Source organism: Strix aluco, chromosome 13, assembly GCF_031877795.1.
Source record: "Strix aluco isolate bStrAlu1 chromosome 13, bStrAlu1.hap1, whole genome shotgun sequence".
Lineage (NCBI taxonomy): Eukaryota > Metazoa > Chordata > Aves > Strigiformes > Strigidae > Strix > Strix aluco.
In genome coordinates, this window is record NC_133943.1 from 116,281 (window position 1) to 133,460 (window position 17,180).

Here is a 17,180-nt window from a genome sequence, read left to right on the forward strand (position 1 = left end):
CCAACCTGTTGGGAAGATAGCGAGAGGTGGGGAGCACAGCACCAGGGATGATGTTTCTGACAAGAGAGATCCTCTACCCAAAGCACCTCTGAGAGCCAGCGGTCTGCAGGCAGCTGGGCGCGCTGCCGGTGCCCAGAGCAGCCCGGCCTCCTGTCCCCGGGCGAGGGGCAGCCCCACTGCCAGGGGCAGAAACCGAGGGACTCCAAGCAGGAAGATCAGTGTACAAATCTGAAAGAAACTGCCCAAGCCTGTTACAGTAAATGACTTTTATTTTTAAAAAAAAGAAATAACCGTGAACATATTAACAGGCCTGCAGGTGGCACTACAGTACAGCTGGATATAAGGTAGATACATTTCCCCATGTACCCGAACAATGAAATCCATTGCATCAATGCTGACATTAGTAAATTCTGAATACAGTTCTATCAAGCAGGAACATCTTACTTAAAATAGTTCTGGACAAAGTTGACACTGAAAGTTAACTTTTCCTTCACTTTGGAAAGGATAGATGTTTTCAGCTAGCACTGGTATTGGGTGAACTATTGCCTGCAGTCACCAGTGCAGGGAGAGATGTACAACATCTCCACATGAGAACAGAGTTTATACTCCTTTTCACTTCTCATTCTGAGGAAGCAGGGTGGTGTAGGGAGACGGGGGGAAGACGGGTGAGGAATATGGGCAAGGGAGGTGGGGCGTCATTTTCTATTCACTCTCCTTTGGCTGTTTTTGTGCTATTTTGGACTGCTTTCTAAAAATCACTTTTTGATTTTATTGAAAGGAAGACTAAATGTAATGCGCCTTTCCTTGAAAATCCAGGAACAGTTGTGGTACTTCAAAAATACTAAAAATATCTACTTTCATGAAATATTAACTGTTTCACTACAAACCTAGTTTTTCACTAAATACACAATTCTCCTATTTCTGGAGTCTCCTGGGGAAAAAAAGTGGGTTCTCCCTTTATTTCTGCAACTCTACAGTGTATAGAGAAACGGCTACAAAGAACGGGAGTGCAGAGAACAGCTTTATTCTTTTCCTTGGCCTGTATCTCACATGGGAAGTTTGCTTAAATTTCTGCAGGTGGGCTACTGTTGGTCACACTCCGCCAGCAGCTATCAGCTAAGTCTGCAGCAGGACAACCCACCTCCAGCACATTCCTTCTAGCTTTGTGGAGACTAACTAGGCATGAGGAAAAAAACCATCCACACTCTTTATACCATTTCTAATTATAATATGCAGGAACACCAAGTGGTTTCCACGTTCTTCCAATTTGCAAAAGGCCACAGGAAAGGGACATGGCACCTTTCATTCAAATCCGGAATTCTGCATGTAACAGTGCGACCTTCCGTTAGACCTTCGGTGTTGAGGCAGCGTAGAAAACAGTGGCTGAAGAGTGTGTGTAATACTGACCACACCAGCTCTTAGTGAGAAGCCTCTGCTCCTGCAGAGCCAGTCGTGTGCAGTCCCTGTATATGCTGTGAGCAAAAGGCTTACTTCACAGGGCATTTGGAATTAGCAGTTCCTACGATCTAGCTAGTTTGGATTCGTGAGCTTTCAGTGTGCCAACAGCATCTTTCACTGCATGGTAGATAATGTTCTTCACCTGTAACAGGAAAAAAAAACATAAAGCAACTTCTACAGACTAACAAGGAGAGTCTTCGATACCTATGCAATCAACTTTGACAGCTGAATTTGTAATAGTTGGCAAGCATACACAAAGTATATACGATCACTGCTTCAGAGTATCAACAGCACAAGTTTTAACTGTCATGGTTAGACAACAAATATTTTATAGACACCTGCACTGATTTAACAACTCGTTTTCTGGTCACCCAGTAACATATATTTACTCATTTTATTTTAAGATAAAATCTCTCTTTCGTGAGAGCTAGGAGGAAGTATACTATGAAGTCACACATATGAGTTTATTTTTAAAAAGTCCTTGTGATCTGAGTCACTTACAGATTCACATGAATTAAACCCAAAGGAAGCAAGAAAATCATATGGTTTAATCCTATGTAAATTAAGATGCAGTAAATCATCCTGTTGCCTTTGTATGGAGGCTAGAAATTCTTCTAATTTATGCATCTTCCAGAAAGGCAAGCAAGATTGGATGAAAAACCCACTGGACCTCACAGCAATCCGTTCCACGCTTAGCTATTTAACAATCAAAGCTCTATCTTGTTTCTGATTTTTCTGATCTAAGTTTATTTGAATTCAGTTTCTAGGTAGTGAACAGAAAAGCTTCACCTCTAAGTGAGTAGCTTAATTGCACTCGCTCAACTAACTGCCAAGCATCATCATTTTTTCCTGATGTCCATATGAACTCGGTCTTTTGTATCATTTATGCAAGTTATTATCTCTGTATACAGAGACATATGCTTATATAAAAATACTATTAAAATATACATGAAAAATTACACCGAAAAGCAGTAAAGTTTGGCTGAGGCACAAACACAAGCAGTATTTCTTTTCACAGGAGTACTGAGTTCCACTTTGTCAGCAGTATTTTTTTCTTTTTTATTTTTTTAATAATCATTATTCATTTGCAACCTATTCATTTACAGAAACACTTCCACACCTGTACCACTGCAGCTGAAGAGATAGTGAGAGCTGATCCTACTCCTGCTTTCCTTTAAAATCCTGTGCAAATCCATATAGAAATTTACAGCCATTTCTCACTGAACTGTTTGAGAGAATTAACATGCTAAGTTTAGCATGTTCACAATGAAGACTAACTCTTCAGAAGCATACGTAGGTGAAATCAGAAAAGGTCTCCTACAGTCTTCTCTCTAAAGAATTTATTGTCTTATACACGATGTACTACAGTGCATAATATGTTCTGTGCATAATTATTAGTTTAAGCAGTCATACTTCTTCAAATCAAAGCACAATTAATTTTCCTGTTTGGGACTAATTTAGAATCATTGAATCATTTAGGCTGCAAGACCACTGAGTCCAACTGGAAACCTAACACTGTCAAGCCCACCACTAAGCCACGTCCCTGCTTTAAATAAGCCAGCCTTCACTTTCAGAGCAATTTTCCTTTAGGCAACAGAGAAACACACAGAAGCATCCTTGGTCAAATAAACTTATCTCTTCCAAACAAAGCATTGCTTTTTCCTTTTTAATACTTGGGGTTTTTTTTTGTTCCTGCTACGCTTCACTGTCATTCAGGATTCAACCATTTAAAAACTTATTAATACCAACACATGTACTAGTCCAATAGTAGGGAATTTCTCTGGAAATCCAAAAGTTTATGACTACTTTTATTTTACATAGTACAGTAGACATATGTGCATTAATTATTTTTAAAATATTTATAAAAATGAGAACCTCCGAAGTTGTCGAGAGTTGTTACTTTTTCTTAAATCACTAGCCACACATTTCTAGTACTGAACAAAGCTGGTGAAACACAGTATATATTTAGTGACTGCTGTCATAAAATAGTTACCTGCAGTTTATCCTCATGGTTTGTATGAGTATTAGACAGGTGCCTGAACTCCTGGGTCAGACGGAAGCAGTGCTTCACGTGTTCTGGAGATACAAAATCTTCTGCCACTTTAATGCAGCTATACAAATTATGGACCTAAAACAACCCACATCAGTGACAGATACATCAAGGCTGAACAGACCACACAAACACACTGCCGCCCCCTCCCCCCCCCAAACCAAAACACACCACCACCACATATGTTAGGTTCTTCCACATTTACTTATCAGAAACAGAAACTGAAGCCTATTTGGTCTCACGTGAATTGTGTCTCATAGTAAAACCAGAGCAGAATACAGGACATCTCCCACGTTCCCTATTGTCCCACATACACTCGTGTTCCTCAAAGCAAGTTCTCTACTGTTCTCCCCACTTTTTTGGAATTCTGTTCCCTTGGCTGAAGTTTCATTACACGGAGTGTTTTCTCACCATTCATCCTAATTTACTTTTTTTTCCTTAATTCCATCACAGTACATACACATGATTCAGGTAAGTCATTGTATTCGTAAAAATAAATTAAGATCCAATTCCAATAGTTCCTGTAAAAACTGCACACGTAGAAAAAGGAACCCAAGTCAGCCATATTAACTAACAGTTGTTTTGAAGTCACAGTTCTGTTGTGCCTCAAATTCAATTTTATTTGTCAACAGGGCCTAGAGTTGGCATATTTACCTGATGGGGAGCGCCTGCAGGAATGAACACAGCATCTCCAAGGAACTGCACTATGGCCCAGCCTTGTACACCATACTCATCATAGAGTCGCTTACGTAAGGTCTGGTCCAAGTACCAACTTTGGTCATGAATGGGGTCATGATCTGGGGGATTCTCTTGGCCTTGTTCTTCTCCAACCTAGAGCCAAGATATGGGGTGGGGGGGGAAACCATGACACAGCACCTTGACATTGCTGGCTCACAAAAAGCTCTGTACCAAAAAACATAACAAACAAACTATTTCAAGGCAGGACATTACTTTCATTAAGCTCATTTAGGTCTTGACTAGTGATACATGCACTAGCATGAAGATTCTAGGCCAGGCTGAAAACCTGGGCACACACTAACAACGTGGTCCAAGACAGCATTACAATACCTATGCACTTGATGTTGATAGCAACTTGTATCACTCGGCTGCTGTAAGTAAGCTAGTCAAGGAGTACTGCAGGCTCCAGCTCCTTCGTAAGCAACATACCTTCCGGAGAAGTTCCCGTATCTTCTCAGCATCCTTGGCAGCATAGATGTGCCACAATGCTCCAGGTTTCTCTCTTCCTTCATGGATTCGCTGCTTTGTTACATCATCAGCATCTCCCTCATCAATTGTTTTCAGAACCTCTGGAAGGCGAATCCACATAAAGCGGCATGATTACAAAACTTCTGGTTTTTTTACATACAGAAGCGGAAGGAGCATTTTAAGCCGCTAAATCAAGTCACACTGCTACTGCAACTGCTGCGTCACACAGTGCCTGTTCTAAGCACGTCAGGCTTCCTCTTACCAAAATCCGGGAAATGTGTCAATTGACAGCTAATCACAAAGCTCAGTCATTAATTCAAAGGGAACTAATTACTCAAATACAAGGAGAAGAAAGAGTAACTTCTCACCCCTTCTCCTCCTTTCTTCAGGGAGCCATCTAATTTCTAGCAAAACTCTGCTGCTTCCACAGTTGGGAACCAAGGAAGCATTACTGCACTTTTAGATATGTGCTGCAGACCTAACAAACTGCCTTCTAGACTTGGGTCAGAGATCATAGATGTGACAAGCTTAAACAGTAAAAGGAACATGGTCTTTCTCATGCACATAATTGATTTTTAATGGACAGAAAACAGTTCTCCTCAAACATTACCATCATCATGGGTCCCTTCCCCAATGGGAATCCCAACGTACACCATGACATTAACAGCATCAGACACATCCAAGTGCAGGTTTGTGGTACCAACTCGTCTGTCTTCTGCAGTAATTAAGCCTATAATATAGCATAAAATAAAATCAAATTGTATTTAAGCTCTTACAGAAATAAACTGCCTGAAAGATCTTTCTAGAATGCTAATTTTACACAGCAATGAGAGCAGAAAACAATGTCAGAGGGCAGCTGAGGTAGTTATTTTCATGTCATGTGTGGCACAAGTAAAAAGTTCACTAATATTTTTATTTTACAGGAAGTAGAAGCAGCAAATATAGTTCAGCCAAGCCATGAGAAAACAAGCGTTTTAAAAACAAAGCCTGAACTTGTACTTTACAATTGTGCCTCTGAGGGTCATTTGGACAGCGCATAGTAGGGAACTTAGCTTTCGTAATACAAAGTTAGTAGGCGTTCTTTGGCACTGTTTTCCTTTGCTTGCAGGTGCAAGAGAAACCTCCACTGCCCTAAGTGGCATTTAGCATCACACTGTGCATCAAGGCATCGACTGTTACAAGTATAAGCCTCCATCAGTTTGTTATTTTCTCATAGTCAGCTGTAAAATCCATATGATTAGTTGAATTCACAGCAGTTAGTGTCCAACTCATCATTAACAATTCAGATTACGACTAAGGAAGAACACCTGCAGACTCTCAAGTGCTTACACCTTCATACACTGATCTTACACCTCTCAAGTGGGTCTGAGTAACAGAGAAAGACTTCAAATGTTTGCTGCTTAATTCGTTCACCTTCTCATATAACACATTCTCTCCTCCTCTGACCCTTCAACAGCTCTCACTCTACTTTTGCTCCACCACCTCCTCTAGCAAGTAAGTGGGGAAACAAAAGATAAAAAAAGAAATATTTGTATCAGCAAACACTACATAAGTATGACCACAAGACTACTCGTTATATTTTAGGATCACCATCATATTTATCTCTTCTCTATTTAAAATATAAGCTTCTGGGGACAGGAACACAACTCAGTACCTACCACAACAGGTCAGAAACAGCAGCTAATTTAGACAGTTTGTAACATGAACTTCAAGAAAGCACAAATACAAATATGGATAAATCTAATACATAGGCTCAAAAAACAGGCTGAATTCACAAAACATAGGTTAGTTATTGACCTCAAGTAAGGGCCCTCACAACCTCCACCTGTGCTTTGCCAGATGCAGCCGGATATAATTTAAGAAGTGTCATTCTTTCCTTAACTATTTGCTAGTGGTTTAAGTCACACCAAGTATGCTGGGAAATACAAATGCAGTATCAATGGCAAGTCTTATGTTAAACAGTTCAGGTATTTATATATAAAAACTGGTCAATATTTAACAGTCCTTCACACACAAAACCTGTTGAAGGGACTAAGATTTCTTCATAGTTAGCTACTGTAAGCAGCCCTTTTATTTAGGTGACTGAATATCACTAAGAATCCAGCTTCAGTCACAATTTTTCTATCTTAATGCTTTAGAATGCTAAGCACATGAAAGACTTTACCTCACTATTGAGAGCTTTTCTCCACCACATACTCAGAAAACAAAGCCATATACTTACAACCAAAATACATTTAATATGCTAGAAAAGTTGCTCTTATTCACCATAGACAGAATTAGTGTTTTTATATCTAGGTCCACCCTTTATCTTGTCTGTAAAGCAGCTAAGAGCAAAAAGATACAAAACTCTTTACGAAGACAGACCTAGCTAACTTTTTTCTCTTAGCTTGAAAGTAAACAAAGTGTAATACTTTCTCTCTTCAGACCAAGACCTATACATGTAAGAAGGATCAAATAATAGAGGGTTACATTTTATGCTGAAAAATTACCATCAATGCTCCCTCCACCAACTCTGATACAACAGAAGACTTTGACATTTAAGATAAATTCAACAAAATGACTCCCTCCCTTCCATTTCTAGAGGCTAGCAAAACACAACGACAAGTTCGCCACCACTTCACCTTGCTTCTTGCTACACTCACAGATGTACTGCTTGGTTACATTGCAAGTGCTCTGGTGTACAGACTTCTTCACTCAACTTACATGTCAAGTAATACATAAACCAAAACACCGAACGCTGGTAAATATGGAATAAGATCAGTTTGCCTAAGTTCACAAACTGCTATTTTTTTAAACTCTTATTTGTGATGTCATACTGCTAAAAAAATCCCAAAATAACCCCAAAACACTCTGAGAATTGCAATATATTGGTTTACAACTTAAGTCTAACCCACATGTGGTTACTGAGCTAAAACATTTTTTAAAAAAAAGACAAACCAATGAAAAATCTTTCATGTCCTCAGGTGAGTTGCTACTGTAGGTATATTGATAATTGGAATGCAAAGCCTTATAAAACCCTGCACCCCTGTCTCATCAGTATTCAAAGAGAACTACAGAGATTACATTAGGGTAAGTTTGCTTCCACATAATTGCTTTGCAAGATGGCTGCAACTTTTTCCTTATCATCATCACTTGACATTTTTCAGTATATACAAAGAGCAACTACTTTAAATGTTATTTATCTTACTCTAAAGTTGCAAAAGTACATACTTTCAAATCAATTGGTTATTTAAAAGTATCCTGGAACTTTAACAACAACTTAAACTAAGTCTCCAAAACCTGCTTTTGGCCATGACCTCACAGTCAGTACGTTCAGGAACTGAAATAATTCAAGTTGATACGACACATATTATTAAGTGTTCCTGTATCTTTTACGATCTGCTAGACTGACAATCACAGCCCCATGCAGGGTATGTGTTCAGACAAAGGCTTCCTCCATTTGTGTGCTACTCACCTACTACATAATTACAATCTTAAGACAAAACTATCCAATTCAGGTAGCTGAACATGGTGACAGTTTTGTCTTGCACGTGTCTGTGTTCTGTGTTGTTTGACATGGGTTAAGAAAATGACAACTCTAGTTGGAAACAGGAACACACAGATCAGAGTGCACAGAAGCTGGCTAGTTCTCCTCTCAAATGTATCAATTAGTCTCAAAAAGATATTAACTACTTCTTGAACCCTGTATCATTATTATGGTTATTATATGTATTAAATAATAACTGTTTGCAAACTTGTACATACATCTTTTGGAAACCACAAGGCAAAAAAGGGCACATCTGACTGAGAGGACTAGCAGAGCACCAGATCACAGGACCAATTAAAAAAGTGACAGCATGCTCTAGGACAAACACTGAGTCTTGATTAATGCCACAGCCCCGCATATCCTAAAGAGTCAAAAACCGCATCACCTGCAGGACTATTCTCACATACCATAGGCATTGTACATTTTGGGACCCAAGTCAGGACGAACAAAGTAGCTTGGCAGCCTAGAAGCCAAATTCAGCCTGCCATCCCTCTTGGTATATTCAGGAAGAGGAAGATTTTCCATCAAGTCCTCAAACCTGGAGCGCAAGGAGAGAACAAAGGCATGTTTTCCTCCTGTAGTGCTTACAGCAGTTCTGTAAGCATCAAAACTAAGATTTACTTACCTTGTAGGCATCATATCTCTAAAGTCCTCCCCTGGAGGCCAATCCTTTAACTTTAGTACCATTGGCTGACCATCATCTGACCTGAGCCGTTCTGCAAGAAACAAATTAAGATTTCTTCATGGAATATCTTTTTACCACAGCCCATCACCCTAAGCTATACGTCTTTTGTACCAACACCTCTTACGTTGCACAGCAAAACTGATCCTGATTTTTCTTTGGGCCTCCAAGCATTATCATAGTATGACCAAACAACAACTTGACAATTTTTTATATATATATTTTTTTATATATATATTTTTATATATATCTCTACAGTGGAAGTTTGACAGAACTTGCACAGCTGCTAAGTTTTAGAATAGCTCTTCTCCAACTTTGAAAACAAGCCTTTCCAAAGCTTTCTGCCTTACTACTTTTACCAAAGTCTATAAATGAGTTTTATCTTTCATTTCAAGGAGTGGTGCTTCTATAAAATTAAAGTTATTGGTTCATGCTCTGAAACCAACCCTAACCTCAGTATAAAGCAAGAAACCATGATACACCACACTCAAAAAACCTAAATGGCAGGTGGTTACTGAGAAAGACAGCCTTTAGTTTTTTTAATTCTTTTTTGCTGGAGGCACTCCAATTAGCAGGGTGCTGAATTAAAACATTTGTTCTTCAGGAGTTGTACTCGAGTCCCGACTGGTAACAGAGAAAGCTGGTAGCACCAAAAGATGGCATTACATATGGAACAGTGGATGTACAATATGCCAGCACTGACCACATCCACTGCAGTTTTGCCTTGCACGTACAAGAGCTAAGAGTGTGTGTCTGGAAGTGGTGCCTGGAGCAGCTCAGAAGACCCAGCGTAACATTTAGAGAGAAACAGAGTTCACTCTTCTACCAGATTCTTCACGACTCTGCATGAAGCCATCAGTTGGAAAACAGGGTGCATCCCAGTCTGACACCTTCACACCACCTTTTCACCAGAAAGTAACATCCTTCACCACTTCCTACTTTACCAAGGACTGTCAGCCAAACAACAAGCAACTGATCTCACCCAAACCTAGCAGAGCTGCTGACAGCACGGGAAGAGAAAGTGGATCTAAGAAACTAAGACTTGGAGACCTGTGAATCACATCTGTGTTATACAAGCTACAGAAGACAGCCTTAGTTTGCAATATAAAAAATTATTTTATTGAAATTAAAAGGAATTAAGAACTGCAGATATGTAAACCAAAGTGACTGATTTAAAGAAAACAAATTTTGATGAGCTACAGATTTTAGAGGCAAGTGAACTGAAAAGCTCAAGGACTTGAATTTAAAGATGTTTCAGAACTTCCCATATTCAAGATTTTGAACTCATCAAGGATCTTTGTTCCAAACAAGGAGAAGAAACTTGTAGGAAGGCTATTCAGAAAGGACAGAGCCAAGAGCTACCTGGAGGAAAACATACGGATCTGACAAATTACACAAAACTGGACAAAACCCAGAAAACATCTGATCAAAGAAAAGCAGGTCTAAGAAGGATCAAAACAAAAAGTTAGACCTGCCAAAAGTCCACTAGAAGTCAAAGATACCAAAAGTAAACAGCACAAGATTAAAATTAACTAAAGAATCATATAGAATAAAAGGGATTATCTCAATACCACCTCCAAATTCAGTGGCTGTTCTACAGCTCTTCAATAACTTAATGCAGGGACAGGACCAGCCACATATTTGAGAAGTCTAAAATTCGTGTTAATGCAGAGAAGTCGAGGTCATTACATAATCTGCAAACAATCTTCCTATGAGTTAGCGTGTGAAATCTCTGAACTAGCAGCAAACAATACTCTTCTAAATTGGAGACTGCATATGACTAAAACACACTAAATAAAATGTATTTAGGAGAAACTAGCAGAAGTGATCAGATATTCCAACCTAGATCACTAACATCTCTCATCTAAAGTGTGGTAAAGGCATTGTCTAAAATAAAGTCAGCAGCTGATTTTGCTGAAAGGAGCATATCTGCCTGGAGACTGCAAGTAACACCTCTCAAAGATAACCTGACCCATACGTATCCACTATTTCAACAAACGACCCTAGCACCAAAGTGAAGAGTTTGTGAAGTTTCCCAACTACTGTTAATACACAGAAAGACCACACTGTTATATCACTCTAGGCCATTTATTTCTGAGTACTGACAGAAACAGTATGAATTTTACAAGTACAAAATACAAGACTCTGTACTTGGAACCATATAAAAACAAGTCAGAAGTTGGGAGCTCTTTGATTGGAAAACGACTAGGGAAGGGAATATTTTTGGTCTAAAAATCTATTATTTCATTTGCTGTTGAACAAACATTCCATTAAGTCATCCAATAGTTCAGCATTTCTGCTATGTGCACATAGCAATAAATACAGGAAATGTTTTATACACAACACTAAAATCAGTAACATTGCAATGAACTGTTACAACTCTTAACATCTATAAATAGAAGACCGCTCTGATCTAGGTATACACAATCTAAAATAGAGCACTCTGCTTTTCAGAAGCTCTTGAATCTGACCAGTTATACCCCAGGAATTTTAACTGGTTAGCTTCCACATCCACACTTAACAGGTTTTCTCAAAGAAGAACTCAAGCATGAAGTTATGTGTCATCACATGAGGTACACGTCCAGCATTGCTATTCAGATTACATATAAACCTGTATTCATACTCACAGATGATCTACCACAAAAATAATTTGCAATGTCAACTTTACTTGGTTGATATATTCCATCAAGTCTGAGTTTTAGCATCAAAAGCCCCAGTCTGTTTTAGCTCTGCAGGTTCCATTTAGCTTTACAATAGAAGTTGAGGTTGGAAGGAGAGTAAGGGTAGTCAAATTACTTAACAGTCTTAGTAACAGCAACTGATGATTAATTTCACTGAGGAAAGTTTAAAAAAAAGCAGTTTCCCAGGAAATGGATCATCTTTTGAGACATGAAAGTAACACACACCAACACGCTGTAGTACATACAAAGTTTTCTTGGGCAGCCCTGCCCTAATAGTCACCAACAAAGTATTCTCTAGGTGGTACTACATCTAAGGAGCAATGGTTTCTTTGAATGAGAATGATAGGTATTAGGATTTTTTTAATTATTTTTTGAGAAAATAGGTGGAAAAGGAGTTGAAGGTAGCAAGACAGACTGCTCAGTTAAACTAGTCAGCCATAGATATTACTTACTAGATATTATCTCAAAGCCATCCCAGAAGTCACGCACTTTCACGTCTGAAATTATGGCACAGTTCCTGCAGTTCACCAAATCTACATCTTGATCTCCAAATTCCAGGCTGAAAGCTTCTGGTTTCCAAAGCTCTGACTTCAACTTCTTATGGACACCAGATACCAGCACGGGCTGAGAATACAAAGATGAATGCTTACTCCACCATAACCAAATTTCTTACACATGCAGCCAAACTTTCTTAAGAGATGAGACTCCTGGCTACCATCATACAAAAAACACCACAATCTATTTTCATCCATGCCTGGCTTTTGTGCATCAAACAAATAACCAGAGTCAAAGCAAACTTCAGTTCCAGGCTGTGTGCAGTTGCCTTCGTAAGTCCAGTACAACACCACTTCCAAGGCAAGTGTCTCAGGTCTACACAGCACGGTGCTGGGAGCAGGGGGGGCGCTCTGTCAGATGAGGCTGGGAGCTGCCCCGTGCTGGACACAGATGATTCCACCTGGCTCCAACAGACCCATCGCTGGCCAAAGCTGAGCCCATAACTGACACTGGTGGCGTCTCTGCGATAATAAGAAAGGGTAAAAAATGCTCCACAGCTGCTGGGGGGGGAATGGGGGGGCACGGGAGGGAGAGGGGAAGGAAGTGAGAGAAACAAGTCTGCAAGGTCAGTGAAGGACGAGGGGGAGGACGTGCTCCAGATTCCCCTGCAGCCCGTGGAGAGCTCACGGTGGAACAGGATCCTGGCAGGAGCTGTGGCCCTTGGAGAACAGCCCGTGCAGGAGCAAGTTTTCTGGCAGAAACTGTGGCCCATTGGGGACCTATGCTGGACCAGTCTATTCCTGAAGGACTGCAGCCCATGGAGGGGGCCCACGCTGGAGCAGTTCATGAAGGATGGCATCCTGTGGGAGGGACTCCACACTGGAGCAGGGCAAAGTGTGAGGAAGAAGAAGCAGCAGAGATGAAGTATTATGAACTGACCACAACCCCCATTATTCTCCATCCCCTCTGTGCCATGCCGGGGGGGGAGGAGGTAGAAGAGCTGGGGATGAAGGAGTAAGGCTGAGCCTTTAGGAAAAAGGAATGGGTGGGGGTAAGGTGTTTTTAGCTTTGTCTTTGTTCCCCACCATCCTACTCTATTTTTAACTGGCAATAAATTACTTTTTCACAAGATGAATCCGTTTTCCCCATACAGCAATTGCTAAGTAATCTCCCTGTCTTTATCTTGACTCACAAACTTTTCCACCTTATCTTCTCCCCCATCCTGTTGAGAAGGGGGAGCGAGAGCGCAGTTGGGTAGGGGTCTGCCTGCCAGCCAAGGTCAATCCACCTGGGGAAGTACAGCAGGTGTTGAGTCCCACCACATTTCCTTTTCTTTAAGCACAAATGCAACTACCACTAGAAACAGCATTTGTAGTGAAGCCTTCTCATATGAAATTTTCATATTCTGATACAAATTTTTTAACTATTTCACTCATTCTTTATGTGAATCATGGATCATCATTAATTCCCCAGTACAAAACCAAGAAGCAGAAAAGTAGCTGTTCACTTGCAGAAGGAGTTTTAAGATGTTTAGGCTACCCATGTGTATATATTACACACTGAGATTTGACTGGCCTCTCTCCATAAATGCTCAAGGCATTTGTGAAACAAACAACACTAAGAAAAGGGATACCAGACAATCCTCCCAACACTGGCCAAGACCCTGCAATCTCTAGAGAGAGTTACAGAACTTGAGAGAAAAGGAAAAGAGCCCATGACACAAACCTGCACACGGACTATCCCACCTGAAGAATTCCAGGTTTAGTAACTCCCACCTATGTTCAAGTGACAGTCTGCATCTCTATGCAAGTCTGAATAAATTCCAAGCTGTGCCCTAACATTAATAATGACCTGAAGGTGGATCATGGGTTTATAAGAGCTTAGTACAACCCCAAGGAGCACAGATGCCCCTAGATGGGCTAGCAGTATCGGTGTGTTAGGCAAAGATACCTACCGAGCTATAAACAAGCAACTCCAAAGTTATATTGCTTAAAAACTAACCACTGCTCCACCTGGATTCCCCAATGGCTTCCAACAGGACTGGATCCATTTTAGTTCCTAAGTGAGGACAACTATTCATTCAGAAATTAACGGAGGAAAAAACCAACTCTGGGGATAACAGAAATGACCTTGGTTTTCAAATATAACACAATAGAGCCCGTAAGTTCTAGAAGGCAGCAATGACACCTCAGCTCCAGAAGAGTGAGGTTTAAAAACAAAAAAAAACCAAAAAGGGGTTGTTTGTTTCTTTCTGTCAACTTCAGAGGAAAAAAAAAAAAGCAAAAAGAACCCCCACAGAACCACAGAAGCATTTAGGTTGGAAGGGACCACCCACACTAAAAAATGTGTTTTCTTGCATTCAGGTTTTTAATCTGTGACCATTACCTCTTGTCCTGTCAGCGAGCACTGCTGGTAAGAGTCTGGCTCCCCCTTCCTCATTCCCTCTCATCAGGTATTCATACACACTGGTAAGATTTCCTCCCCACTCTCTCCCAAGCCCTCTCTCCTCTGGCTGACAGACCCAGCGCTCTCAGCCTCTCTTCATACCAAAGATGCTCCAGTCCCTTTATCATCTTTGTGGCCCTTTGCTGGACTTGCTGCAGTAAGTCCATGTCTGTCTTGTACAGGGGAGCCCAGAACTGGACACAGCACTCCAGGTGAGGCCTCTACCAGTGCTGAGGAGAGGGGAAGGAGCACTTCCCTTGACCTGCTGACAACTCTCTTCCCAAGGCAGCCCAGGATGCTGCTGTCCTCCCTCCTTTGTTGCGAGGATGCCTTCTTGGCTCACGGTCACCTCCTTGTCCACCAGGAGCCCAAGGTCCTTCCAGGCGAAGCTCCTTTCAAGCCTGTCATCCCCCAGCACGTACTGCTGCAGGGTGTTATTCCTCCTGAGGTGCAGGACTCTGTACATTTTCTCTTGCCGAACGTCACGAGATTCCTCTCAGTCCAATTCTCCCACCTGTGCAGGTCCTTCTGCACAGCAGCACAACCATCTGGTGTATCAGCCATTTCTCCTAGTTCTGTACCGTCCGTAAACTTGCTGAGGGTGCATGAGTTCTGTCCCATCTAGGTCATTAATGAGGTTGTTCAATAGTACTCAACCCAATACTGACTCCCCTAGGATACACCACTAGTGACTGCAGAACCGTGCATTTCAGTCAGTTTTAAATCCATCACACTGCCCACTTATCTAGTCCATACTTCAGTTTGGTGACACTATGACAGTGTCAAAAGGCTTAATGCTCTCCCCTCATCCACCAAGCCTGTCATCTCATCACAGAAGGCTACAAGGCAGGTTAAGCATGATTCAACCAGCATTCCTGAGCTCATCTTCTCTTCAGGACCATATCCCATGGGATTATTCCAAGCAGATATCTGGAAAAGTCAAACTCTGCTCTCCTGAACCCCAGGGCTTGTGATCTTGCTTTTTTGCTTTGCTCTCTCCTCTCTGGATCTTGAGCAGAACCCCACCATATAATAGTCACTGCAGCCAAAGCTGCCCCATAATCTTCACATCAACCACCAGCCCTTCCTTGTGTATAAGCATGAGGTTCAGCAGAGTGCCCTTCCCTAGTTGGCTCCTCGATCAGCTGTGTCAGGACCTTGGCATCAGTGCACTCCAGAAAGCTTCAGGAGTGCTTGTGACCTGCTGTGCTGTTCCTCCAGCACACACCAGAGTGGCACCATGAGGCCCAGGAAACGTGAACACAGGGCTTTTTCCTGCTGTCTGAAGAAGGCCTCATTGCTGTAGTCTGTAGCAGAAACTTGCCACAACACTGCCCACGTTAGTCTGCTCACTAATCCTGGCCCATAAGCTCTCAAATGGCTCATCATCCGTTCCTACAGAATTTCATCCATTCCAGCTGCTCCCTCCTCATCTTCCTGGTCTGTCATTCCTCAGCTGTCCTTCCTGAACAGCCTGTACCTATCTCTTGCCATACCACAGTGGCAGGAGCTATCCCACCACTCCTCCATTGTACTAATGAGACCATGGCTGTGCAACAGCACACTAATTCCTCCTGTTTGCTCCTCGTGCTGCGTGCCTTAGCGTACAGGCACTTCAGAAAGACACCCAGTCATGCTGATTTCCCAGAAACGGTATGAGAGCTTTCCTCACAACCTGTGACATACACAGTTCCTTACTTATGTGCACGTGTCTGAGGTGGACATCTTTCACCCCTGTTTTCCTGAGTATGAGATTTCTCCTGTTCACATCACCACATGCTGCTTGCTTGCCAACCCAGTCAACTAATTCCTTTCTTGATCACTGGTCATATTCTCCCTCCCTTGTCGTTTCTGGCTTATAGCTCTCTTGATCAGGTTGGCCAGTCTGTTGGCAAACATGCTTTTGTCCCACTTAGATGGATCCCAACTCTTCCATGCAGTCTTCAATCCACAAAGAGGTTCCCATGACCATAAAACCTAAAACCCTGTTGTTGAAACCAGCTGTGCAAACAATGGCTGACACGCAGAATTCATCTACCCCTCTACCCCTCACTGGCAGGATTAAGAAAATCACCTGGGCTCCGTGGCCTTGACCACTACTCCCAGAGCCATATAGTCACTCCTGATACTGTCCAGGTCTCCCTGGTAGTACTGTCCGTGCCAATACGGAAGAGCAGCAGAGGGTAAACGTCTGAGGGACAGACAACCTTTGGCAGTCTTTCCACTGTGTCCCAAATGTGAGGCCCTGACAGCAGCAAACCTCCCTAACATGACAGAGCAGATGCTCTGATCCCAAGTTTAAATATACTCCCTGATCCCAGAATGAATTGTAACATTAAGACGATGGAACAGTTTTAATCATATTCTACCAAAACCTAGGAATTACGGATGAGGAGTAAAATAACAGTACATTTCACAGGACAGGCGGAAACTGCTGCCAGTTGGACTTTAAGCTGATGGATAGTCTTCTTCAGTCCAGGAAAGTAATGAGAAGTTTTGATCCCTGCTGTATTCACTTGACCAACTGAACATAACAAAAAAAATAAATCTACTTAACCTAGTAGAACCCTTCCAGCTATTAAGCAGAGAATTTCTCATGGAAGAAAGAAAATGTTCTCTCTAGTGAAGAGCACAGCT

The 17,180-nt window shown here is 41.5% G+C and overlaps 1 protein-coding gene across 5 annotated transcripts in view; it reads right to left on the reverse strand.

The window, feature by feature from the left end:
- Window positions 1-251: 251 nt before the first annotated feature.
- Window positions 252-17,180, reverse strand: part of KDM3B (lysine demethylase 3B) — a 64,307-nt gene continuing 47,378 nt past the window's right edge. For 3 of the 5 annotated variants that reach the window (XM_074838170.1, XM_074838169.1, XM_074838173.1), the window contains 8 exons: window positions 12,056-12,227; window positions 8,866-8,956; window positions 8,648-8,778; window positions 5,325-5,444; window positions 4,676-4,815; window positions 4,163-4,339; window positions 3,452-3,586; window positions 252-1,600 (listed from right to left, as the gene is read on the reverse strand). In XM_074838170.1, the coding sequence (XP_074694271.1) occupies window positions 1,520-1,600; window positions 3,452-3,586; window positions 4,163-4,339; window positions 4,676-4,815; window positions 5,325-5,444; window positions 8,648-8,778; window positions 8,866-8,956; window positions 12,056-12,227 (1,047 nt within the window). In that variant the 3' untranslated portion in view covers window positions 252-1,519. The other 2 variants (XM_074838171.1, XR_012624957.1) reach the window with 2 other exon arrangements.